Source organism: Prinia subflava, chromosome 2 (genome assembly GCF_021018805.1).
Source record: "Prinia subflava isolate CZ2003 ecotype Zambia chromosome 2, Cam_Psub_1.2, whole genome shotgun sequence".
Classification (NCBI taxonomy): domain Eukaryota; kingdom Metazoa; phylum Chordata; class Aves; order Passeriformes; family Cisticolidae; genus Prinia; species Prinia subflava.
The window spans coordinates 76,597,044-76,623,844 of NC_086248.1; the positions used below are offsets into that span (position 1 = coordinate 76,597,044).

The window sequence follows — 26,801 nt, forward strand, 5'->3', positions numbered from 1 at the left end:
GCTTGCAGATAAGTTAGCAAGCTCAAACTGACCCATAAAGATCATTAAATACAACTCCTTTCTCCTCACTGGACTACCTAAATCTAAATCATATGACTAGGAGCTTTGTCCAGAAACTAACAAGCTTGGTGCTGTGACCACTTCCCTGGGGAATCTGCTCCAGTGACCAACGACCCTCTCAATGAAAAACCTTTTGCTAATGTCCTATCTGAAGTTCTTATGCAGCTTCATTTCATTTCCTGATGTCCTAAGTCAACTAAGCAGTCACTAGCATCATCTAGTGGAATGCCAGTCCACTAGTATTTCTGTATCTCTCCGTTCGATTTTGAGAAATTAGAAATTACAAAGCCTTAAGATGAAAACTAAATTGTGCAGATTTTTTTGCAATTGCTTGAAAATCACCTTTGGGTCTTACCTGGTGATGAAAGATCAGAGTGCAGGCTTAAGTTGTAAGCCTGAGTTTTAGCCCAGCAAGGGAATTTCTAGTGTTCCCTAAAGCCCAATTGCACTGGAATCTCATCTCAATTATGGGTAAAGTCTTTTGGGATAGAGATTCTCTTGGCTGCAAGAACTATTAATTGTTCATTGTGCTGATTCAAAACTACTATAGGCAACAAAATAGTAGCACAAGTCTTTATTCTGTATTTCAATAAGCAAAAGAGCTACCTTAAAAATTTAGTTACTATCAAATATTGTACTACTTACCACACTACAGAGCCAATCCTGTTTGCTTCATTACAAGAAGAATCAGTTATAAGATTTCAAAATCCCTCCTTTTATTGTTGACTTAACATAGCTTTACATTTAAATTTGGCGTCATGTTTTTGACATAGACAATTTAAAACATTCTACAAATGACACATTTTGTTCATGCATATAGTGTTCATTTTCTGTAACTAACGTTGCTACTAGCAAAATCTTATTCTAGTGCAATAAATGAGACAAAAAATAAAGTAATTCATGATAAGCAAAATAATTAAACAGTAGGAGCAGGTTAAAGATCAGCATTCATTTTTAAAATTAAATTTAAAAGTCTGCAGTAGTTACTTAGAAGCTTGGCAAGTTTTACAAATAACGTCACCAAGCATTTTAGAGAGAAACACAGCCGCATTAGAATGGAGTCATTAGGCAATACATTTATTTTGAAGCCAATTAACCTTTTGTCAGAGAAATGTCGGAGCTGTAATGGTTTCAGCAGTGGAGGTCAGCCTGCAACAGAGGCACGTATGACAGCGATTACGCTGTCTGACATATGCTGGAGACCGAGAGTACAGCCCTGGAATGAGAATCTGCCTTCGTTTGTATTCTGCTCTGCATTTTCAGGGAGCAGACAATCTTGACCTATCCATTTAGGTAATTAAAGCTTCTATTTGGAAGTGTCCTGCAGGAAGGTGAAATCTGGGGGAGATAAATGACTGCTGCTCACTGTATCCAGCCACTTCCATCACTTGATGTACTGCCTGAAACAGGCTGCATTGCCAAGTCCTCATAAAAATAGAGATGAATTGGGCAGGAGACAATTCTCTAAGGCAAAGCAACTCTGTCATCTTCCTTTTTGCAGCATATAATTTAATTGTTAGCCAAGGCAGACAGCTGACTCAGGGGCCTTTCTCTAATGACTTTCCCACCATCTTCCATTTGCTAAGAAATTATTTCAGTGTATTTACTTGCAAGCTAACTTTGTCTGACAATGAGAAATGTCATTTCAATAAGCTCAGCTGGTTGTCACAGCTGTGCCAGGACTTACCTTCCAGGCGATTTTGTTTGCTACGGTCTCATGCTGGACAGCAATTGGAAAGTCTCCTCTCTCATAAAACTTGCGAAAAGCTGTGCGTTTTGCTGGTCTTTTTTTTACTGATCCTGCAGGTGGGGGCCCTCTGACCTTAAAAAGGAAAAAACAAAAAACCCCACAGTTTAGTGGTAATATGTTTTTAGGAAAAGTCTAAAGTCTGGCTTAAAATAGATATAAAATAAGACTGATCTCCCAAATTACAGTTTACTTTCTTTACATGCAACACTTCACTTCTTTGAAAGTAGACTTTGGTAATGATCTACAGGTTTCGTTAACTGATTTTTTTTTTTTCTTTTTTTTTTTGCCACTTTCAGGTTGTCCCATAAAAACTGGCTATATTTTAAAGTAGATCTTTCTATTATCGCAGCATTTTTAAGCAAAAAGAAAACATCAAGAAGATAGTGACATTGCGTAGTAGAATTTGTTGGAAAATTAAGTATTTCTTCTTTATCCATTCTTTCTAGAAGAAATTTGACTTGATTTCCAAATATATTATTGTTTGCACCTTCCACTGTCTTCCACTAGTCATCATCTAATGAGATTAGGCAATCTCTTTTAGCAGATCCCTTCCCTAAATGCTATGGATTTGGCTTTCATATTGCTTCCAGTCCTTCAGTATTGATGGCTGAAGCACTGGAAAAAATGAAGGTCTTTTGCTCACAGCTCTTTCATCTGCCTGTGAGGAAATTTGATTTAGCTCCACTTAGTTCCTTATCTGAGTTATTGCTGGTTTAGCATATGGCATAGTCTGAATGACAGTCCAATTTCAAAATGCTCGTGCTTTTTCTCAGACAAACATGGCAGTAATGGCAACTAACAATTGGCACTATGATAATAGAATTTCAAATACTTAAAAGAAATCTATTGTTTAACCTAATTAACAAAGCTAATCTCAATTGCTAACAGAGTCTAGGAGAGCTAAAATAATCTCAAATGTCCTTGACAACTGATTCTTCACTGAGAAACTCCATAGCTGTGCATCTGGGATAAGGACTTCCTACAATTCTGTGAATGCTTCTTTTGTTAAAAATGCTAGAATGTGTCATTTTCAAAAAAAAAAAGGTGAGAGCTTCAATGATTGTAAACCATACCCAGTATTTTGTATTTGTCTTCAGTGACCCTCACATTAGTTTCTACACTACACTACTACACATTAGTACAGACACTCAGCTCTCCGGAGAACAGAATGTTAACTTGTAGCATCCTCTTTTTCATTTGGGCTATTCTGTAATTTAATTCAGCAGTTAAAATACCTAAATTTGACTTGGCACTTTTTTTTCCCCTGAAGTGTTTTCACATAATTTTCCACTGGCCAAGGTAGAGGAGCCCACTCGTGATATGCCTACACTGCACTTTTCTACAAATTGCTTCAACTAGGGCTCCTAAACTGTGACCTGTTGTTGCATATTGCTGTCCCTGATAGACCATGTCCAGTGAAAATAGATTTGATAGGCACAGCCGTAACTTTCCTTAGTAAACACATCTGCAGCAGTTGAGAGTAATACTTCAAGAAAAGCATTGCTAACCAATGTAAATAAACCTCCACTTCTTGTTCTGCAGAGGAACAATTTTTTATATGCCACCAGTATAAGTATTTTCACTTGATTTTTTGTGAGTTGGTTTTGGTTTTGTTTTTTTTTTTCTCATTTGAGGCCACTGCAAAAGCACCGCTGCTCTTATGCACATTTTTCACAAACAGATCTTTCATATATCCTTTAAAACATTATTTTCTGTACAATACCAGAGGTAATTGTTAGATTTTAACTTAAATTGATGATAAAGAATATGTTGTCTTGATTACATGAGATACAATCTGAATTATTCCTAGCAAACTATCATAATTAGAGGTAGCTAATGCAATCTTAAATGACATCTTCTCTGACACCAGACATTCTCTTCTTCTCAATTTATGTTCATAAATTTGCCACAAGCCTTCACCGACTGCGCTTTACAAATTTTCTAGAAAATACGTTTATGCTAATTAAATTCCTTTCTAGTCTTTATCTAGGAAAAAAGATACTAGAAGGACTAAAAGTATGTTGGTATCAAACTCCTCCATTGTGTATTGTCCTTACATGAAGGATTAGAAGTAGCATATCTACTTCTGATCTGCCATCTCAAAAAAAAAAAAAAAAAGGTGTGGTAGAATTAGAAAAGGTTCAGAAGAGGATAATGACAGAAATTATGGAATGGCTTTCAAAATAACAGAATAAAGTGAGAAAATGATTACTATGGAAGAATAAAATAAAGAACTATAAAATCATGACATTATGGAAAAGGTAATAAGGGCAGATTTTCCACTATCTCCTTCAGTAAAAGAATGGGACATAAAAAAATCTAGTCAGTAAGAAGTTTGGAACAAAAGCACTTACGTATTTATGCAGCAAATAGTGGATTTATGGAACTCCTGGCAAAAAGTAAATATTGGAAATACTAAAAGTTTGTGTACATTTAAGCTATGAGGGGAAAAGTTGATGAAAAAGGAATCCATTCAAGTTGACTAAATCCTTATTATCAGTAATCACAAATACAATGAGTATTATTTTTCATGTGATACAGTCTGTTCAGTAGATTGTTCAGCCTTTACATTTAGTTCTAGGGTGACATCACATTGGCATCTTTCAGTTATCCATTGATTAACTGCCACAGCAAGTATCTTTTTTAGATGATGAGCTCAATGTTAATAATATAATTTCTTGTCATTAGTTTTATTTACATTACGTTGTTCTTTGTACTACAATATTTAATTCCATTTCTATTACATCAGTTCTCAAAGGCTTCCATTTCTGTCACATCCTGATCTTCATCTATTTTAATAACTCCAAACATTATGTCAACTATAAATTTCATTATGTAATCCTGATTTTTTTCAATGAAAATATTAAATAGGTTTATTCCTAACACCAAATATTAGGAAGTTCCATTAATAAATTTAATTTATTATCACATCTCACATTTCAATGTTAGATGCCATTATTGTCTCCATTTCAATACGGACCTTTATACCCTTTGAACACCTCTTGCACTGTATAACTACCAAAGTACTGTGTACAGCTGGAGAAGTAGCAGTGTACCCAATTCTTGAAAATAGTGTCAACAGAGACAGTGGTTGTTTTTCCCTTTGTCTTAAAAGGGAAAAACTTTTTCTTGTCAGATTAGTCTGCAACAGAGACCTTTGAATACCTTTGAATACCTGTACAGAATATACAGATTTTTTGACTTCAAAGCAGTGAAATGATCAAGACAGAAATAAGCCTAACATCTATCCAGAACAAAGAAGTATCAGCAATCAGGAAGACAGAGGACCTATCCCTGCACTGAAGATACAGTAATGTTGCATGACTGAAGAGTACTTTTGCTCTCCTTCATTTAACGAAGACAACTTGTTTATTTGTATCTGACAAACCCAGCCTTTGAGACCTTTGCTAGAGTGGCTGCCCTGAGCCAGTACCTCTTACCTTTTGCAAACTTTTGCAAAGTTTTTTCCTTCCAGTCTGCATGACTAGGGAGACTACCACAGAGCACTATTCTCTAATGCAGACACTGCTTTGGGTCATTCTAGCTGTCCACAGTCTGCCAGAGGAAAAGTTTATGTGTATAATTTCCTTTTTCACATTTTTGCAATTCCTCATCTAAGCCTGGACCACATGATCTCTATAGGTCTCTCTCAGCTGAGGCTTCTCAGTGATTTTATGTTGCTAAGTGAAATACACAAAAGATAATCAGACAATGCTTTTCTTTGGTATAATGAGTTTTGTCTTCTTACATTTTATATTGTTGTAATTACTGATAAAAAAGTCATTCTGAAAGTATTGCATTTATTGGAAAAATAGTAACAAATACTATCTTCTTCAAGCTAATAAAAATGTTTCATTTTTTTTTTCATTATTGCAATACAGTGAGAAAGATTAAGATTAGAGTTCCAGTTAATTAAAGGCTAATATTCATGATGGCAAAGTATATGAAGCAATAAACAGATTCTGAGGTTCGTTAAATGCCAAAGAGAAGTTGAAGAGTTTGATAATTGCAAAACTAATTTATTGTAATTCTATGCCATTGAACTGTGTGACAAGATAAAAGATGCAAGCCATTAAGCAAAAAAGAGAAAGACCATATTTCTTTCATTGACTCATGGGTATTGAAAGCCATTTTACCAGGTTGCATTCTTAAAGTTTTCAATGATGGCACATTAGGAAAATGACTAAGAAGATTTTTGAAGCCAGGTTTAAACAGTGATTAATATTTGAAGACTGAATTTTGTTCATTTTCTGAGTGTCAAACTCTATGCACACTCAGGGACCTAAACATGTCTGTGTAGGACAACTGGCCATTTTTGTGAAAAATAACACTAGTTTCATGAGCAGTTTAAGCCAAACAAAAACTAAACTGAGATGCTACTGTTCTTATATAATAATTCATGTATTATATAAAGAAAAGTAACATAATCTAATTTAATGGTTAAAGATTTTTTTATTAACCCAGATTAATGCATTGAGAAGAAAATATTTCCATGTTTTTGTCTGCCAAGATTTTTACAGGAAAATTGGAATTTAACCCTAGCCTTTTATATTTTCTCGTCACAAGAATATTTCATAAAATTTATTTTTGAAGCTAGAGGGATCAAAAGTTATATGACCACTCAACTGTCTTACCTAATAAAGGCAGTCTTCCTTGAAAATATAATGCCATATTATCACCTTGAGGAATAAAATTTTCAGAAATAAAACCATAAATCCCCATTCTTTGTATTCAAACTAAAAAAATGTATGTGTTCAAAATTGCACTGTATCCACAAAATAGAATTTACTAATGCCTTCTGTCTCAGGGAGATGTAAAGGCAACGGTATTAAAGAAGTATTTGTGTAACCACTCATAGACTCTTGGTCTCATCCTCCTCTTGTACTTGTGTTAAACTTTGCTAATGCAGCATAATTCAACTGGCAATCAACTTATTTTGCCATCAGCAAAGATCAGCATTCATTTCCTTGTGCACTGGTGCCGGAAGCTATGGCCAAATCCGAATATCAACCTCAAGCAAAACACAATATATGTTAAATAAGTCAAACTATGCAATGAAGAAATACTCAAAAATAAAGACCAAATAATATACCTAGCATTATTCAGAGCCAGTGTTGACACACAAAACTTTTCTAGAAGTGTCAACAGCAGGGTCCTCACCCTCATAGCGTGATAAAGTTCTTATCTTGGCTGGACAGGCATTGACACAACACTGCCTAGGTACAACTCATGCCCAGTGAACAGGCTGAGGTGTGAAGGCTATGAACCATGGTTTGTGCTTTTGGTGTCAGGCCACAAAAAAGTTCCGTACATGCTTCTATGCTTGTAACACAGACAATCCCATCATCAAGACAATCTCATAACCATGAGAAAACATCAAGATTTGGCACTTACCTACCAACACAATGGAACAATAGGATGATAATAGTTTCTGGTGACATCCACAGAGTTTTGAATAAACACAGTAGCAGTACTAAAGCTTTAGAAACACAAATCTTAGCAAGTGTTAACAATCAGAACTTCATCTAGGCAATCCCAAGAGTGTCTGACTGGTAATAAGCAACAAAGCCTGTCCTGCTCTTCTTAATTTACTGATCCTAATTTGATTAAACTGATTAAGGTAGTTAATCCATTCTACAATCATGTTTTGATTTTGTTATGCAGTCATACCAAAAATTGAATGAGAAACTTCAAATGACAGGAGAGACACATTAAGATGTCCCAGTAGGTACTGCTGAGTTTCACATTAATTCTTTTTATTTAATATCAATATCACAAGCATTCGCTATCAAAAGAACATGATCCCTCAACATGTATCAGATAAAAGCTTTTTATATCCAAAAAGAAACAGGGAGATATTTCTTCAAATGTGCCACTCTTGATCTGCTTTAAATGATGCCACATCTAATGCTTAAAAGCTGCTTCTGGGGCTATTCTACAAATCTGGACAACAGATCAAAGCCCATCTCATAGCTTCAGAAGCCAAATTGAGAAAAATCAGTTTCATGACCCCCAAATGAAACAACTGATAGGTCAGCAAATATTACAAATGCTTCCAAAGCACTACAGCTTGAAAGAAAAATTAGACACGTGATTTTGTACAAAGATACTGTATCTCATTATTGCCTTGAGACACTATGGAAAGTAAGTCATAAGCTGCATGCAGAATTATTCTATTTCAAGCCCTCGAGAAAAGTTATTTTTGATTGGGGAAGAGATAAGCTGTTTCAATAAGACAGATGTGCCTATGTTACAAACTGCTTCACTGTCCTTTGTACTAGGAAGGTCCTTCATCTCCTATTCTTTACTGGAATATAATCTAACTATTCCATATACTTTAGATTTCTCTCTTGATGCTTGCCAAGCTATTTCGTTTGATGCAAAGGGAGAAGAATGACAACTGCTAATATATTTCTCTACTAATATGTTTATTTCCTTCCAGTCCAGATGAACACCGTTTTCTTCTGTTTGTTTCACAAAGCTTTCCAGAGCATCAATTGCACTTGATATGGAAACCACCTAAATTTTTCCTGAAAGCTATTTTACTGTATGGTAACTTTTTTACTTTCAGCACTACCGTTGCTTATAAAGATATTTATTAACCTGCAAAGATATCTGTCCTTTTTGCAGGGACAACTGATCAATTGATTTCTTTGATATTAAGTTCAAAGCATTCTCTCACGAGAGGAACAGTAGTAGGAAACAGTTTTTAATTAATATTGTATGCAGTTCAAAACATTTTAACAATCTCTGCTTGTCTGCTTGGCATACAGGCAAAAAACATCTCCCAAGAAGAGGTAAAATTTTATTTGGTGAAAGAGTCAATTTTGTCTCATATCAGAAGTCAAATTTGTAGGATGCAAGTGAAAAGGAGCTCCCACAGAATATTTCTTCACAGATGCTGACAGTAGCTGGGTTGTGACTGTGAAGGGATAAATGTATCCTTCATAAGTCACATTGTTCTTACACTCTTACTTTCATAATTTTGTTATTTTAAATGCTTTTCATTTGGCAAATGCAAGATTAATCACTTTCTGCAGTAACTAATATTCCCCACATATTTTGTTTTAACCTCCATAACTACCTAGACTGTTTGTTTGAAATGCTTTTACTTGAAATATAATTTTTCCTGCCTAAAAGTAGTGATAAAATTTTATTATATTGATGTTAATAATTTCAGAAGAGCTGGAAGTTATACTGTTATTGAAGTCCACTAAATCTGCATGGAAATATATTAAGCTTGACCGGAACATATGAAATATTTTAAAAAATCCTCAATTTTTAACTTTTTACTCTGTAAGATACTATTACCATTTCTATTTATTGAATATAGCTGTTCTTCATACTGAAGCTCTTATACAGCAGCTTTAATCCATACAGCATTGTTACTGCAGGCTAAATCAATCTGCCCCATATTTAGGGCAGTGAGAATTCTGTGGCTATTTTGAGGTCTGGAAGATATGGGTGACTCTTTTGTTAATGTCAAAAAAATTCCTTACATAACGTTATCATCCTCACACTTTTCAGCATTTTTTAGTTTGGCAATCATATGTTGATATTTGTTAATCATCAGTGACAAGTTTTAAAACTACCCAGTGCATGTCCCATGCTTTTCTTTTAGAATTCTTCTATTTATGTGCACTGTGACTCAAGAAATGGCTTCAACTCTATTGAATAGCTTTTTTACTTAAGACCTTTTCTGAAGCCCTGCCCCCTCTTTTTCCCTCCTAAAACTGCTTTCTTTGGAAGTATCTGAAAGTAATGTACTGTGAATTTTACCATGATTTTTTAATAGACTGTTTGGGAAGGAGCTGATAACAATTGTTTGGACATCATGACGTCTCAGGCATGTAGTGAAGCTAGATCAGCTCTTCTTGTTAAATGTCAAAGCCTGCTCCATTTTTTAAAATCTTACTAATGTATTTTGTGCTTCATTTTTTCTGTCATGCTACCAAAAATTCCTCAAAATATTACAAAGCCCTCTCTTTTCAGTAAGCTGTTTAGATGGAAGAGTACTGACATGGTTTTTGGGATGTCTTTTTTTGCCATTTTGGAAAGGGGTCTGAGACAGATTCCTTTTAGCATTGGGATCATTCACTGCCACAGGCTGTCCAACTGCTTCAGTTGTACTTCGCTCAGTTTCTTTCCACACAAGATAATTAGAGCTTAAAATGTCACTTCAGCAGCTCTCCTGCTAGCCTTCCTGTCCGAGGTATTTATGTGGTTAGAGATTCAGCTAGGCATAATTTTTTTTCATTATTGCATACATCTTTTATTCCACTTAGACTTGAAATAACACAGCACTCTGACCTAAGATTGTCTATGGTTCACAGGAATATTCTCAGGCACTTTTTTTTTTTTTGCATAGGAAGGCATATTCTATCTAGCTAGTCAAAACATGGTTTTTAAAAAGTTTCAGAGCTCATTTCATTCTTTACACTCAAAGCATCCGCACAGCAGATGTAGAGTTTTTTCTTCATCTGCCAAAAATATGACCAACTATGCATTTTCTTTTCCTCACCGTGATTATTTCATCTTCTTCTACTCCTCATCATCTCCAGAGATGATTGCTATGGTGCTAGGAGCAGCAGAATCCCAACCCTTCCCAGTTGTAAGCTTAGCAGGAAGCATGAAAATTCTCTTGGTCCGAAGTCAAAGGACAGAAACAGGGCATCTTCAGTATATAGTATTAGCAAACTGGGCTTTGTCTTAACTATCTAGGCAGTGAACACATAAAATTTAATTAAAATTTTCATTTCTCGGTGTTTTGAAGATTCTAAAAATTTAATAAGGATAATTTTTACTTAGAAGAAACTGAAAAGTATGCATAATGTGCAGAATAAAAGTGATTCCTTTAGACATGCCATTTTCTCAGTCACATTATCTAATTCATCCCATTTTCTTGTGTTGTAACCTACACATTTATACTCAATTCAGTTTAAACTGACACCACTAATTTACTGTGTACAGACTCCTTACACAGCAAGTGGCGTGGCAGAAAAAAAAAATGCCCTACCTATGGGACTTCAGTGTACTGGGGTGCTTTTTTCCTGGCATATTTTGATATGTAGTTTCATATGGTATTCTGAGCAGGGACTGAAATGAAGGTATCTAATTTCAAGGAGACCGCTCTAATCAATTTATTTATATCTTATTTCTTGTATGTGGTTCTAGAACCCTTGAAAACAGTGTTTTCCATATCCCAAAAGCATAAATTTCAGTGCTATAACTGAAAAAAATCTACGATTTTCATAGCCCAGATGAGGTTCTTGACTTCCAGGGTATGAAAACAATACTAGTTATTGAAAAATGTATTTCTGAAATGTATCAAAGAAATAAAAAACCAAATTAAATTAAGGTGGAACTACAGTGAAACTCCTTTAAGCAGTCTCTAGGAAAGGCATTAATAATAAAACTATTACTAAAACTCCCAAGTGCAAAATTGTATCAATATTACACAGGTACATCAAAGTGAAATATTACTGTCTCCATACTTTAGTCAAAAGCAATTGTTCTAAAAACCCCAAAACTCACAACTATGCAACTTAAGGGTTGAAAAGTATACATTATAGACTAGAGTGATAAATAGGTTGCCTAATAATGTTGGTAATTAGCAATAGGAAACTTTCACTGGGCATTTTTTATTTATTGACTCCCAGCTCCTTTAAGAGGACCAGAGTGCATCAGAAAACCCAGTGCCATGAGAAACAAACTGCTACAATTATACAGAACAATGCAATACTAAAAAAAACCCAAACTTTTTTTGAGTTTCAGTAAAATTCTTGGAAACTAGACAGTGTCTCAGGGAATCATATTCTTTGTATGCTTAATATAACTTCCATTATAATTACAGAATCATGATCACCACTTTGTAAGGACAAGAAAGAATAAACAAGATTGTATATTGATAGATTTAAACACCTCCCAACCAGACAAGCACCTGTATACAACATATGCAAACCACAAAATTTATACTGATTTTGGATATAATGTGGCAATGAAGAAAAAGTCAGTTGTGTTAGCTAATATATAAAAGTGATGTCAAACATACCCAAGGGGAACACCCTGGTTACGGGGAAAAGGTCATCAACAAAACAGCACATTCCTCCTATCAAAAAAAGCTTGGATGATGATCATTGTGTAACTGTTTCTTCCAAGGAGGAATAGCACCATTGACTTCAGAACCCAGACAGGGATTAGAAGGGCGAACACAACATCAGCTTAAGACATAGATACTAGAAAGCTTGTGTATACATGTCAATAGTTGCACTACCGGGCATAAGAAGCAATAATTGGATAACATGACTAAGTATCTTCTTATCTAGACCAATTTTTTTTTAACAGACTGCTAGTATTTTAATTAAATGAATCACAAATTCATGGTTTCACACACAGTGTTTTTCTGTAGCTCAAAGAAATTGCATAGGCTGCATAGTCTGGTAACTTTGCCCTGGAAGCTTTGCTATTAAATCTCAGTGCAGTGATTGAGAATGCTGGTGACCTAGGCCGTAACTCAGATGCAACAGCATTTATTTACCATGCTACTAGATGCAATCCTTGTTTATTAACCTTTTTTTTTTTCCTAAGAGCTTTAAGTACTTTATTATTCAAATTTACATTTTGCCAGAAAGTTCAAACTCTCTTTTCCTCAGACACATCTGGTCTACCAATTGCTTCAATTATTTGCTTGGGGTTTCATCTCCTACCACAGGTACTTAAGTGTATTCTATTTCTGTATATCCTTGCAGCCTCTCAGAGCAGCATCTCTTAGGAAAGAGAATTAGCTTTCACACTCCCAGTTTGAATTGCAAGACATAGAAATCATACTTCAAAGACCATAGCAATCTAAGTGAAAACACTTCTATTGTTTTAATCATAAAGAAAAATAATTTTAAATAAATCAACCGGTAGTTAAGAAAAAGCAAAATTCCAGAAAAAAGTATCAATTTTCAGTATCAGGAAGTATAATTCTATTGGGACTTAGTAGACTCTTGAGGTAAGATAGAAAAGATAGATGAAACACCGTAAACATAGTCTAGTTGTAAAATGGAATTCAGGGAAAAGGAGGTAGCTTTTTAGGTGCCAGCACAGAAATATGAATAGTTTTATGAATAAATATGCATAATATCCACAGAAATAGCAAGAGGATCAATTAAAAAAATAGGAAGTTGTCAGAAAGTAGCTCTTTCATGAACACAAATGAACAAGAATTATGGCTTTGAGACATGGAATTTTTAATTTTTTTTTTCCTTTGATCTCACCATACCATTTTTCCACATACAACTGAAAAAAAACCTTCATGAAAAAAAACAAAAAAGCTTTTCCAATATGGAGAAATGAGGTCTGTTTGAAGAAGCATTGTAAACAGAGTTCCAATAGATGTGATGTTCCCCCTCAGTTTAGAATCTTTATGACTTTTTTTCAACACATGGCAATTTTGCTGGTGGTCATTTAAAGAAATAATCTTTCAATGTGCACTTTGCTGCTAGATATAAATACAGACACAAGGATGAAGACCGTAAGGCACCTGGCTATTCTGAAGAGCATTGTATAGTTTACTGTCATAAGGTCACATGCCATTTTGCTCTGTCAGAGGAACAAACAGTTTCAGTAAACTAACATGGATACTGAGAGACAACCGGAAATTTGAGTATGATTCTCATGGCAGAACTTAATTAATTTTCATAGGTTTCTCCACCTTTTTGGGCAGGAGAAATGCTCTTTCCAGTAAAGAGTAAAAAGCACAGTTGAAATCCCAGTAGAGTGACAGCTGGAAACTAGTAGTAAGACACTAGGCTTCATCCATCTTTTCTTCTTCAACTCAGCTCACCATGAGATAAGCACAAGCATGAGTTCTTTGAAGAACTGAGGATCAACAAAAACACTGTTGAAATGGAACATTATTCACTAATAGACATTGTAAAAACACTTAGGATTTGTAATAAAAAACTTTGTTTCTAACCCAGTACAATTTTTTTTAATTAGCTCCATTTTCCTTGACAAATGCAATCAACATAGATAGAATCTAGCAATAAGATTTACAGAAAGGGTGAATAGCATTTATTAGTGTAATTTATATAACCAATAAAATCAAAACAGCAGCTCTCCTTCAGCTCTGTAACAGAAACTGCAACTTCAAAATTAAACAGAAACTGAGGAAAAAAAGAAAAGACTTATTGATACATATCAATTACACCTCAGAAAGAAAAGACGGTTGAGTAATTATGAGGTAGAAAAATGTGAGACAGGTGAGCAGTAACCATTATTTACTTATCAGATTTATTAACCTTTTAAGAAGAAATTAATTTTCAGCAGTATAGTACTTGACAGTTCAGCTGTCAACTGAGAGCAACTAATAATAACACTGATGGAAGTCAGAATAAAGTACTGCAGCTAAACACATAATAGAATCACAAAATCATTGAGGTAGGAAAAGATCCCTAAGATCACTGAGTCCAATCCTTAACCCAGCACTTCCAAGTCCACCACTTAAACAATGTCCCTAACTGCCACATCTTCATATCTTTTCAATATTACTTTCCAGGTATGCTGAGTCAACCACTCCCCTGGGCAGCCTGTCCCAGGACTTGACAGCCTTTTTGGTGAAGAAAATTCCCCTCATATCCAATACAAACCTCCTCTGGTGCAATTGGAGGCTGTTTCCCCTTTCCTCTACAGCTTTTTACTTGGGAGAAGAGATTGACCTGACTATACCTCCTTTCCAATAGTTGTGGAGGGTGATAAGGTGTCCCCCTAAGTCTCCTTTTCTCCTTTAACCCGCTGATAGTTTTTAATTTTACTAGTTACAAACATTCCACTCAGTTTTTCCTATCCTTTTTTCCCCTGTTGAATTATCTAAAAATTTACATGAAAATGGTTTCTAATAAGAAGGTGTATGGACATTTAGATTTCTGGGGCACTTTCTGTGAAAAAGAACTGTAATGCAAAGAAAAATTACTTGGTACCTATCCGTCTAACAAGAGCTCTCTTAGTGAATTTATGAGATTACTGGAAACAATGAAAATCTCCAGCTGATCATATATTATATTTTGCATTTTATGTGCCCAAGTACTTGCAATCTCATATTTCATTTTCCAGCATGAAATAGCCATAGTTGAAATTACTCTTCAAAGTCTTGAATGTAGTGATTCTGCTCTCAATTATACTTTTTCAAAAGAAAAGATGGTCTAGATGAATTGAAGAGACTACTTAGAAGGTTTACCTAATTGAAACTGTGTTTTATTATAAACCAAATGCCCACATTAAAAATACATGGCCAAATTGCTGAAAATATTTACACAACAGATCAATACAATAGATAAGAGTGAAGGAATTCAGACAGTCTCATAAAAAATTTTGAAACAATAAAAGGCAAACTCATTTAAACTCATTGAGCAAATTACTTGCTATGAATTATTTTCTTTATTCCTGAAAAAAAATGAGGCTTTAAAAATTCAGGTTTATGTAATCAGACACCTTTTGCCCTATATTTATCAATCAAAATACTTTCAGCTAGTAATAAAAGAAGGAAGAAATTAATCATATGGTTACTGGTAAAATCACAGCTTCAAAAAAATCTCAACAAAATATGGTTAGGATTATACAGTGTTACCACAAAAAGAAACTGCAAAGATGCACAGGCGGAGCATGCAACCAGAAAAAATTAATTTCCAAAATCAAGACAGACTGTAACTGGCAAAATAAAAACATTGATGCCAGACACTGGAGTTTGCAATAATAAAGGGTCTTAGAAAGGATTAAAGATGCTATAGGAGATTATCAAACTAATCACAGCTGATGTTGGCACAGATCAGATATCAGATGCCTATTAAGATCTTTAAGTATGTCTTCTTTAGAAACATGAAGGCCTAATATCCCAAAAAATACACAGAAAAATGCATGTACATTATAAAAATCAGCATTTTGAAAACCTAATAAGGTGCCACTAGAATATCCACTTTGAGGCCAGTTCAATACTGAATAAAAGGAGGGTTCCAAGTATCTGAAAGGACATAAATTTTATTTTCTATCCGTATTCATCTTTTTATTCTGTCCTATTCAAAAAGCTATTTTACCATGTCCTTTGTTGTCAAGCCTTTCTTACTGAGATGCAGAAAAAACCCATAAACCCTCTCCTTCCAGCCCCCAACCAGATGGGCTGTAGAACAAGTGTCATCCCAAGGATCATTAGCAGGCAATCGGATTATCAAAATCAAGAGCACCTACATAAAAACCTCTAAACATTCAGTTGTCAGTTTTCTTTAGATCCTAAACATTCAGTTGTCAGTTTTCTTTAGATCCTCAATGAACAGTATCTATTACTGAAAGAATATGGAATAAATTTCCAAGAAGTTTATGTATATTTTTAAATAAAAAAAATGAAAAAGGTCCAAAAAGTGTAATTATCCAAAGAACTGTAAAAAGCCAACACCAAAAAATATGGTTTTGTGCACATTTCTTTAGTGAATTTGCCACTTTCAACAGATAAGAAAAAGAAAATGAACTCATAAAGCTACAGGTTCTGCAAAGATCAAAATCATACTGAGGAACTGCATAGTAAATGCAGGAAAAACAAAAATTAGAGCAGTGACAGAGCTAGATGACAGATAAAACTACAGCTCAGTGACATAACTTTTACATAACTTTTGGTCTTTATTTGACCAGAAGTTATTTCAGTTTGCTTAAAAGTTTTTAAAGAGAAGTTACCCCTCAATGACTCCAATGATATATTTACAATTTTTTTCTCATGTGTTTTCTCTTTTAACCCTGGAAGAAAAGGGTCATTATCTATCATGTCAACCTATGAACTGTATTATGCATAATGAAACTACAGAAAAATGGACTCAGTAAAATATTCTCACACAGGGACAAAGACTCAAGGAAAATTAAATGTTACCAATTATCACTATGTGATAGATATTTCCATGCCATTTCTGTAGATTTCGCAGAATATTCTGCCAGAATATTCCTCCAAGCTTTTCTGTTTCAGTGAGATAATTATCATCTTCAAATATTTCTATTATGTGCATAAGATGCACTTAAGATTTTTAAAGGTACAGATACAATAACCTTGAGCTTCTCATTTTGAAATGGTGTTATACAATGCCATCAGCAGGTCCTGTACTTTTACTATGGGTTCTAGTGATAATGTGCTAATGAATTCGCAAATACTCCATTAAGAATAGTACAATAATGCACATTTTTCAAGGATTTGAAAGCCATATAGATACGGCAATCTCAGAAAACAAAGAAGTTACCCTTTCTCTAGCCTACTTTATTTTCACTTAGAGGAAGAAGCTGATCCCGAAGGGAAGTACTAGTAAAATTTTATGCTGGTTAGCATAAAATAGCATTTCTGCAAATTCATTACATATATGTACCTAATATTTGATGCTGAGAAACAAATCATCATGAAAACAAAATATGTGACCACAAATCTTTGCTCCAATATAAATGCAGTATAAAGTTGCAACTAGTTTTCGAGAATGACAGAATATGCTGAGTTGGAAGGGACCCGCAAGGATCATCGAGTTCAACTCTCAGCCAGGACAATTCCCAAGAATAACACCATATGCCTGAGAGCATTGTCCAAACATTTCTTGAATTCTGTCAGGCTTGGTGCTGTGACCACTTCCTAATTCCAGTGCTCAGATTTGAAGAAAATCTTCCCCTAACCCTGGAAAAACAATGATTGTTTTGGAATCAGCAATGTTGTGGTAATTATTATTGATGGCATATGACAAACTGCCTGAAATGTGGTGTTCTCATAAACACTGAAGACTGAAGAATTGTAGTATGATTGATACATGCCTTGTCTTCTCCTCCTACATCTTCAGTGATTCATTAGTTCCATGGGGCTTGCTGTAGCCAAAGCAACAAGGGAACATGGAATGTTGAAATAGTATTGCAATAAAAACCTGTTTAATAAAACAGCTAAAAGACATTTTAATTAATGAACACTAAATTACATTTTTATGGGGAAAAAAGACAAGAACTGGAAATGTTCAATGATTTTTTTGAAGACAGTTCAGTAAAAGAACAGTACTATGATGCTATAAAGGAAGAATATCTAACTTGGGGTTATTCCCAAAAATTCAATCATGACTGGAAGATAAAAGTAAAAACAACAACAACAACAACAACAACAACAACAACAACAACAACAACAACAACAACAACAAAAAAAAAAAAACCAAAAACACAAAACAAAAACCAAAAAAAGCCAAAAAAAACCCAACAAAAACACCAAAAAAAACCAAACAAAAAAAAACAACCCCCCAAAGAAACAAACAAACAAAACCAAAAACAAAACAAAAAAACCCCAAAAAACAAACAAAAAAACCCCACAAAAAACCCCAAAAAAAACCCCAAACAAAAAAACCCAAAAAAAAAAAACCCCAAAAAATCCCCAACATTCTTCTGAAAAAGCTATTTCTAAAGAAAATGACAGCCTTAAGTAATCTCATAGCAATATAAGAGAAAATACTGAGACTGTTAAACTTCTGAGAAATTCTGTAAGAATTTCCTAAAAGAAAGAAGTAAAAAGAAATTTTTATTATCCATGAAACAGTAAATACATGGAAGAGATACAAAATAAATTAAATGTTTATAAGTGTAATAATTTTTCTGCTTTTAGTTAATGACACTGAAAATACTGCATGATGTCAAACACACTGGTCTACATATCCTAGTGCATTAGGCATGGAAAAATAAAAAAGTATTTAACTTGATAATTAAAACAACAGAAAATAAATAATACAGAGATATTCTGTGTAGTATAAATTATATTGTAAACTATATCACAGAGGAACTATGATGAATGTAGAACTTCATGAGAAAGAAAAAAGGAGAGAGTGCATACACACACAGCCTGAACATTTTTGCCCAATACACCTGAACAGAACAACGAATAAAAACTGAATGTATCACAAAGAAGGGAAAAAAAAATCAAGAATCCTCTAGAGGATAAAGAATTCATTCTAATTATAATGGGTTTAATAAACAACTCATCCTAACAGGCCTTTCTTTTCTTTAATTCTTAAGATGTGACTATAGAAAAGCTACACTTTGGAGCCTTAACTATATTGCTTGAAGTAGGAAATCTTGCCTGCCAGTGTATTTTTGAGGGATCACTGACAAGTGCAAGCTTCAGTAGTGGTTTTGCTATCACAACATTCCTACACAATGAGCTGATCTAACATCTCACCACTGCTTAAATGTAGAGTTTCCCTTCTCCTCCACTCCCCACTGCCTGACATACATTCCCAGCATGTGACTTTTACTGGGTGATGTGCCTGTGTTTCCCTGAACTGATTCATCTGAATGATTTTGTCAAAAACTAACCTAGGAGAAAAAAGTGAATAGTTTTTTGCTGGTTTAGAGAGCCAAATCACCTTACTCTAGTGTTAGATGAACAGGAGAGACAGCACAGGAAGAAAGACTGCAAAATGAAGACCAGGGGAGGAAAAAAAAGATAAACAATAAAGATGTCTAGGCAGCAGCAAAGTTCACCTGCTCATGGAACCATACTTGCAGAAAGGAGGATTTACTGCTGCTTTTGGAAGCTGGTGGAAATGTTTCCTGCAGGGCACACACACAATGACAGGGATATCTCCCTCCACTCTGGAACAAGATAACTACACAGGAACTCAATCTATGTAACACTTTGGAGAGCTCGATAAATCATCTGAATGCCCCATTAAATCCTATTCAAAATTGCTAATTGCCTGAACTCTATCTACTCCAGTAAATATTAAAAGCTGGCTCAGTAGTTTTGAAAGAAATTTCATTGAAGCAAGAGGAATTAAATCCAGTGGGCTCTGGGACCAAGTCTGCAGAGTACACCATCAGCACTCAGCTAGAGCTGGAAATTTTCCAAAATATTTCATTCTGCACTAATAGTCTAGAATATTATTTCTTTTAAGTTCTTTCACCTTAAGTCCATATGGAAACACACCTAGGAGGGGAGCATTCACATAAAAATAATTATTCTAGAGTCATTATACTTTGAAAAAAACTAAAATGGAAACAAAACCAGGTAAATATTCCCTTTTAAATATGTCTTGCAGTATAATGAATTTACATGTAATGCAAGAAGTCATCTTCATGATCTTTTCCCAACTGCTGCTATTAGATATGACAAAGTACTTTACATACAGTCTCTACAGGCCTTGTTTAGTCCATTTATGTACAAGACCAGAGCTCCATTTTTCAAAATTTCCATGAAATTAAAAATGCTTCCAATTCAACTGTTTTGAACAGGGTTTTTTTGCATTATTCCAAAAAAGATAAACTATTATATTTAACCTTCGCCAAAAAAACCCCCAACAACCAAAACAAAATACAAAAACCGCTAAACAAGCAAAAAACAACCAACAAAAAAAACTACCTTTGGAAGAACGTCTGTTTCCTTGTAATTCTTAGTAAAATTCAAGTTAAAGGCTATCTGTGGTAGATGATCTTCTTTCACCATCACAATAATTACTTCCAAAATGACTAACTACATGGGGCTGCCTCCTGTTAGCAAAATTCAGGTGCTGATACAATGCTCTTTTTACTTTTTTAGAGCAGCTGTTTCTAGAAATCAAGTAAGCTGAAGATATGCACATTGTACATAGGCCTATATGATAATTTTCATCATGTCCTTAATAAAACTGATGTATTATACGTATCATGAGTTAAAGAAGAATCAGACACTACATGCCTAAAATATGATTTAGATTACATGGCTAAACAGTGTTTTTCTCAGTTTTTTAAAATGATAAACATCCTTAATTTTGTTGATACATACAATAAATCAGATAATATCTCTCTGTCTTCAAGGAACAAGAAAATGCTAAGTCAAAATACAAACCATAACAGCAGACACATGTTAAGTGAACATAAATTTTGACCCAATTGGCTGAAATTACAATTATTTTGTGTCTTCATAAATTACTTCATATGAAGATCTTCTGAGACTTTAGAAGTATCAATGAAATGTATTTCAACTTAAAAAATTTGATTGCTGTCTCTTATCTTACACTCAAGATAAGTCTCAAGACAAAACCAATACAGGTTCACTGATCAGAGCATAGATTCATGATTTTAAAATGCCTGCCAGGAGAAAAACTAAACCAAAATGCAGACAAGATTTTAGAGCCCTTCTAGAATTTACAGGCCTACTGGTTTAAAGAAATGCAAACACTTTTCAAAGACTGGACAAACGCTTGAAATACCAAAAGCACATAAAAAATATGAAACTAATAATATATTTATTCCTAAGGAACTTTGAAGTTTTAAAAAGGTACTTGGGCAATCTTATGCCCAGTACTTCTGCAGAATTAAGAGTTATGTACTAAGCAACTCTTTACCTAGCAATAAAAGAAAAAGGTATGATCAAATACAGGCAGAGTCAAAACAGCTATTCTAAAAGTTCATAAGTAAGACAACATCGGAAGCTTTTCTAAAGAGTAAAAGCTGCTTTGATACTAGAAATCCATAATCTTGTTTTTCCATCAGCCTTGGCGGATATTACAGTAAAATAATCTATGTTTTGTTTAGATTATTCAACTTAACATTGAAGTCCATTATGGTAATTAAGTAAAAAAAATTACCACGCTTTTCCTTTTTATTGACCATTTAGTAGTGTCTCAAACTCTCCCTTTTCAAGAACAGAAACTTTCTTAAGTAGAAGATACTACAGATCCTCTCTGTGGAGAAAACTTGAAATCTTCATTCTACGCTAAATTACAAATGGAGAAGAAGCGCAAACCTAATACTAGGAAAAATATGGCTTGTTGTGTTTTTTCTCTTAATTAAGATCAAAAAGACAGTACTTTTCCCCAAAAACTGGCATCACTTTGTCTAAAATTATCCACACTTCCAAAAACCTCTTCAACTCTTATAAAGAGTAATGTAATAGAACACCCGACTAATCCAAACAACATCATACAAGTAGAATTACAAGGATTGAAGTTCAACTAATGCTAACTCTTCACTTTCTGGAAGAAATAAAGACACAGACGAATATTATAATTCACTGTAATTTTAATCAGTAATATGCAAAAAAGGTTCTGACTTTCTGATATGAAACAGTCCTTGACTTTCATAATTCTTAAGCACTTTTATCATTTTGCTGATGTATGCTATATTTTAAAATCTGAAGGATAATGGATGTACTTCTTAAACTGTAAATTGGGTTTTCTATCAGAGACCTGTCAGCACCATGACAGGTTGACCTGATAGTGGTCTTGCATTTGCAGCTCTCCTTCATGGCTGCTTTTCAAGGTGACAGGTCAGTCTTTAGAAACGTACAAATTTCTTGATCTCTCAGGAAACATCTTAGAGTCCCTAACATGTACTGCTTCTGTGATCTTCATAACAGACTGAAAGCAGAAGTATCCTTTGCTGTCACATATATTGTTATTAATCAAGGGCATTTAAGTTTTGGGAAAATAATATAAATTAAAATACATTTGATTTTTCTACAGCCTCTAGGGCAGACGTCAAAATTCAGGAGAAATGGTTAATTTTTCAATGTTAGTGATAAAAGCAAAACAAAAATACTTACCTCACCCTACAAACTCATCAATTTCTTTGCTATGCTGATTACTCCAAGCCTAACGATAATGTTTTTTAAACAAAATTATAATGTTCTATAAATCTAATCACACTGTATAAAGACTGTTTTGTAGGTATTACTCAACTTGATTGATCACCATCTCTTGAAGGCTACTGGTATCAGTCTGATGATGATACTGCTCTATAATATAATGTGGATGAAAGGAAAAAAGTGCTCAGAAAATTGAGAGCTAATTATTACAAAATCTGCTATATACTCTATTTTGCAGGCTTCCTTGCTTGGCTTATAAAGAAAAAAAAGAATTTTTCTTTTAGCATCACATTGCATCTTTCTACTGCAAAAAATTTATTAAACTACTTTAAAATATGTACTTGAAATTCATAAAAACAAATGACATGGGAAATGCAGCAGTCACTGCTGACTCTTCGGACATGACTCTTCCAACCAAGCTCTAAAATGGAATATATTCTCAACAACATTTGTTTACAATCAACAGAAAACACCATCATAGTTTATTTTAAAAATTGATAATGAAAGTGTTCACAAATAATTGTGCTGTGAAAAATATTTATCAGTATTTTCCCAAATTAAGTACAATCTACATTTTTATTGTTTTTTAAGTTACATTTTGACATTTTGTCTTGCAGTTTTAAGTACCTAACAAAGTGAGAATAATAAAATACTCTTCCTTTGGGGCTGAAAATACCATAGTAAACCTGTTGTAACAATTTGGCCTTTTTCAACTAGCAATTATAAATTTGCATTTTACTGAGGGGGAATGTTAACACTGCTTTGAGATGATATAAAAGAAACTCACTTTGACAGTCAAATAACATAATAAGTAAATGTGTTTGCACTCATTTCAGGATGTCACCACTTTTGTAACTAAAATACGTTTTAGCATGTTCAAAGCTGCCACAGCAGCCTTACTCTTGCTGCAATGTTTCCTTTTCCTGTCTTGCCTTCAATATAGCTATGCTAAACTGTTCTCATGCACTACGTAATCAAAAAATTATATTCATGTTCATGGAAAAGAAAGATTACCTTTCTGCCAATTTATCATGGTAAAACAGCTCCTCCCAAATGTAAAAGCTGAAATCTTTTCATTGTTGTCACTTTCCCATTTGACATGAAAGCAGTAGAAGAGGTTAAGGATATATATACACATACAGAGGCTGTGAGTAGTGAACCTGAAACTCTTCTAGAGAACCCAAGCTAGACATTACACTTCTTAGCCAAAAACCTCTGAACACTAGATTATTAGATAGAGAATAGATGGTACCTGTGGCACTGGCACCGGAGCAAGTCCAACTTCATTTGTTCAAAGAACACTGATAACTGATTCTTCTCTGAAAAAGACCTTCAGTTTTTCAACTTAAAGTGAAGGAGGGAACCTTCCCGCACTCGTAAGCCAAAGATGACAAATATAAGTTGATGTGATACCGTACTACAGCATATGTTTGACATTTCCTATTGCAAGAGGCATGTAGAACAGAAGTTTCATCTTTTTAAGGCAGTTATCCTCAGGATGCTATACAAGGAGCTTAGTGACTAAGCTGTAGATTCCATGCTCCTCCTTGGGGAACAAGAACCAAACATTCAGGACTGCATTCCACACCCATTTATTGGGATTTGTAAAGCCTCTTGGTGATTAAATGCCCAATCAAACAGCTGATACCAGGCTCAAGAGGCAATGCAAAACCACTGGAGTTTTGAAAGAGAAATGTCATACAATCCTCATTGCAGGGTAAACCTGACTCAAGACCAGGGCTTCATTGTTAGAAAAGTGCCAATCAGTTATATTTCTCTTGTGACTGGATTAGAAAGAATAAATCCCAGTAACGAATTATTAAAATTACATTTTATATGTGAGAATAAATCACATAATGACACACCAGATTAACAGGAAATGTTTCAGTGAATTGTGTATTTTATGGCAGCTTACCCAATACAAAAATCTATAGAAATCAGCATTAATCTTTCATAGGTTTGCATTGAATCTCTACCAGGGTTACCCCAGTTAAGCTAATCTCAGAACTTTGCAAACAGTAACTGCATTAGGGAAAAAAACCTTCCATTTTCTTTGTGTTTTTCTAGATCTACTGAACTTCATAATTATGTCTTGATTTACAATTCCTTCATTGACATAATATGCATCTCAATATAGGATATATAATTAGCCTTCAAGAAGATTTCAAGAACAGATTTGTCTGGATGACTATTTGAAGAATTGCTATAAAACAGCTGAAATTACATCTACAGAGTAACTGAAGTTTATTCTTTCTCATGGAGAGCTAAGTGAATAGCTACACTGAGACATTAGAAGTAGCAAAACTCCGACTTAATGAAACAATCTTTATTTTTTCTGATTCAACTCCTAAGAATGTTACATCAAAAGAAAAAGACATTCAACAGTCAATTGTTTAGCACCTTCAAGATACCAAGTATTCATAAAAGTGAAAAATATTAATTTAAGGATGCTTGCAAGATTTGTTTTGAAACTCAAAGACAGTGAAATATCAGAAAAATATTTCATTTTAAAAATAATAGTTATTCTTGACAAAGCAATAATATAACCAAACCAGTGATTCAAAACCAGTGACAGTCATGTTGAAGCCTTGAGTTGTGTAGTTGTTATTGTGCATGTTGTTAACTTTTGTGACATTTATAAATTAAGGCAATAACATGTACTAAAATGTAGAGATGTGCATGTTTGCCTTCTTGGAAGAATCATATATATATTTAACTTCTAGTCCTACAATAAAAATATCAAATAGAATTAAAAACTACACAAATATAAATACATAGTCAGCTGATTTATGTTCCTTTATGACAGCAATTTATGTGGTTAACAACTTAAAGAAATGAGGGTGAAAATTGGAGGAATGTTTCTCAAATAAAAAAAACTCCAGCTTATCTGCTGATACATATGAACAAATTTATTGCTCTTCAATGTAATAACTGGTTCTGAAATGTTACAATTCTCTTCAGCTCTTAGCAGTGGAAAACAATCCAATGTTGCCGTTTCTGTGAGAATTTTCTTGTTATCATAAAAATAATCTGCCCTAAATTTACACCCACACACATACACTAAAAGCTAGTCAAGGCTATTAACTAATCTTAGAACACTAGCTCAAGACATCAACATTTTTTTTGTTAAAACATTCCAATGTGTCTGATGAGGTGAAAAATAAAAGTTGAAGTTAGAATTCTCAAAATAAGTTGATTGAAGATTGAAGTTATCTACATTTAGAGGATAAAGATATAACTAATGAAAGTTTAGTTAAGGTTCAGTTTTTTCAAAAAGTAACATAGCTTTTCTAAAAAGAACTGTTATTGTTTATGTTCCATTTCAGTTGCCTTTTTGGAAGTAGTATATTTTAGAGAAAATTTATTTAACCATTTAATTAGCAATTCAGTCAAATCAAAAGCTTACACAAGATTTTGTCATAACCTTTTTAAGACCCCATGTATTCTCAGCATATCGACTGCATAGGAAATTTTCAAAAATCACTATTTTTAAAACCCACATAATGTAATTTTGCAATTTCAACAACTGCTTTTTCTCACTCAGGCTGTAATATAAATATACATCAAATAGTTTTCCATTTAAAGGGAAACAACAGAAGAAAAAGCTGTTGCTTGTAACAGTAATTAGTTATTGCTTCTTGATAGCTATAAAAAGAGTACAGTATAAATGCATCCTATATGTTTTATTTATAGGTAAAGCTACAAAAAACAAATGCTTTCAATTAAATATACTTTAGCCTTAAATTTGGTGAGAAGTCTTACAACTCTATTTTAACCACAGAAAAAGCTTCAGCAGCCAAGTTTTCCTGATTAGTTAGCCCTTTATTATGTTACAGAGTCCTTTAAGGGCAAGTTTAAACACTTCTACAGTGGTAAAATAGCAAAACAAATTGTTCTAATTACAGAGAGAATTCCTAACTGGAGTTTCCTACTGTTTTGTATTCTCCTCCATAGTACCCAATAATATCAACTCCTTTAGCATTTCTTATGACCTTGCCTTGCTCACAGTTTCTTCAGCTTTCTCTCTCCCCCTTTAGAAACTAGGTTTAAAAAACTATTTCTTTTTTGAAAGAAGGCTGGAAGAACAAAAAAATTATTTGGAAGCATTTAAGAGTGTATGCAAGGAAGCATTTGTCATAACCTTTATTCTTGATTATCGTCATATTCTTTAAATATGTGCTAAAGGAGTCCCTTCTGCAGACACAGCAAGATGAAAGTCAAACATCCAGGAAACTGAAGAGGCAGAAGGAAAATGCTACAATATTAAAAACTATCAGAAGGGATTGAGTCATAAGAAAGGACAGGTAACTCACAGAAGCTCTTCTCTGCCTCTTTAGACCTACTAAACAGAAACAGAACATGGCCTGTGAACAGGATTAGCTAGGAGAACTTACAGTG

The 26,801-nt window shown here is 34.0% G+C and overlaps 1 protein-coding gene across 6 annotated transcripts in view; it reads right to left on the bottom strand.

The window, feature by feature from the left end:
* PACRG (parkin coregulated) overlaps positions 1 to 26,801 on the bottom strand; it is a 246,235-nt gene that overhangs the window by 193,613 nt on the left and 25,821 nt on the right. For all 6 annotated transcript variants that reach the window (XM_063390628.1, XM_063390629.1, XM_063390633.1 and 3 more), the window contains exon 3: positions 1,748 to 1,882. In XM_063390628.1, coding sequence (XP_063246698.1) covers positions 1,748 to 1,882 — 135 coding nt within the window. The remainder of the gene's footprint in view (positions 1 to 1,747; positions 1,883 to 26,801) is intronic.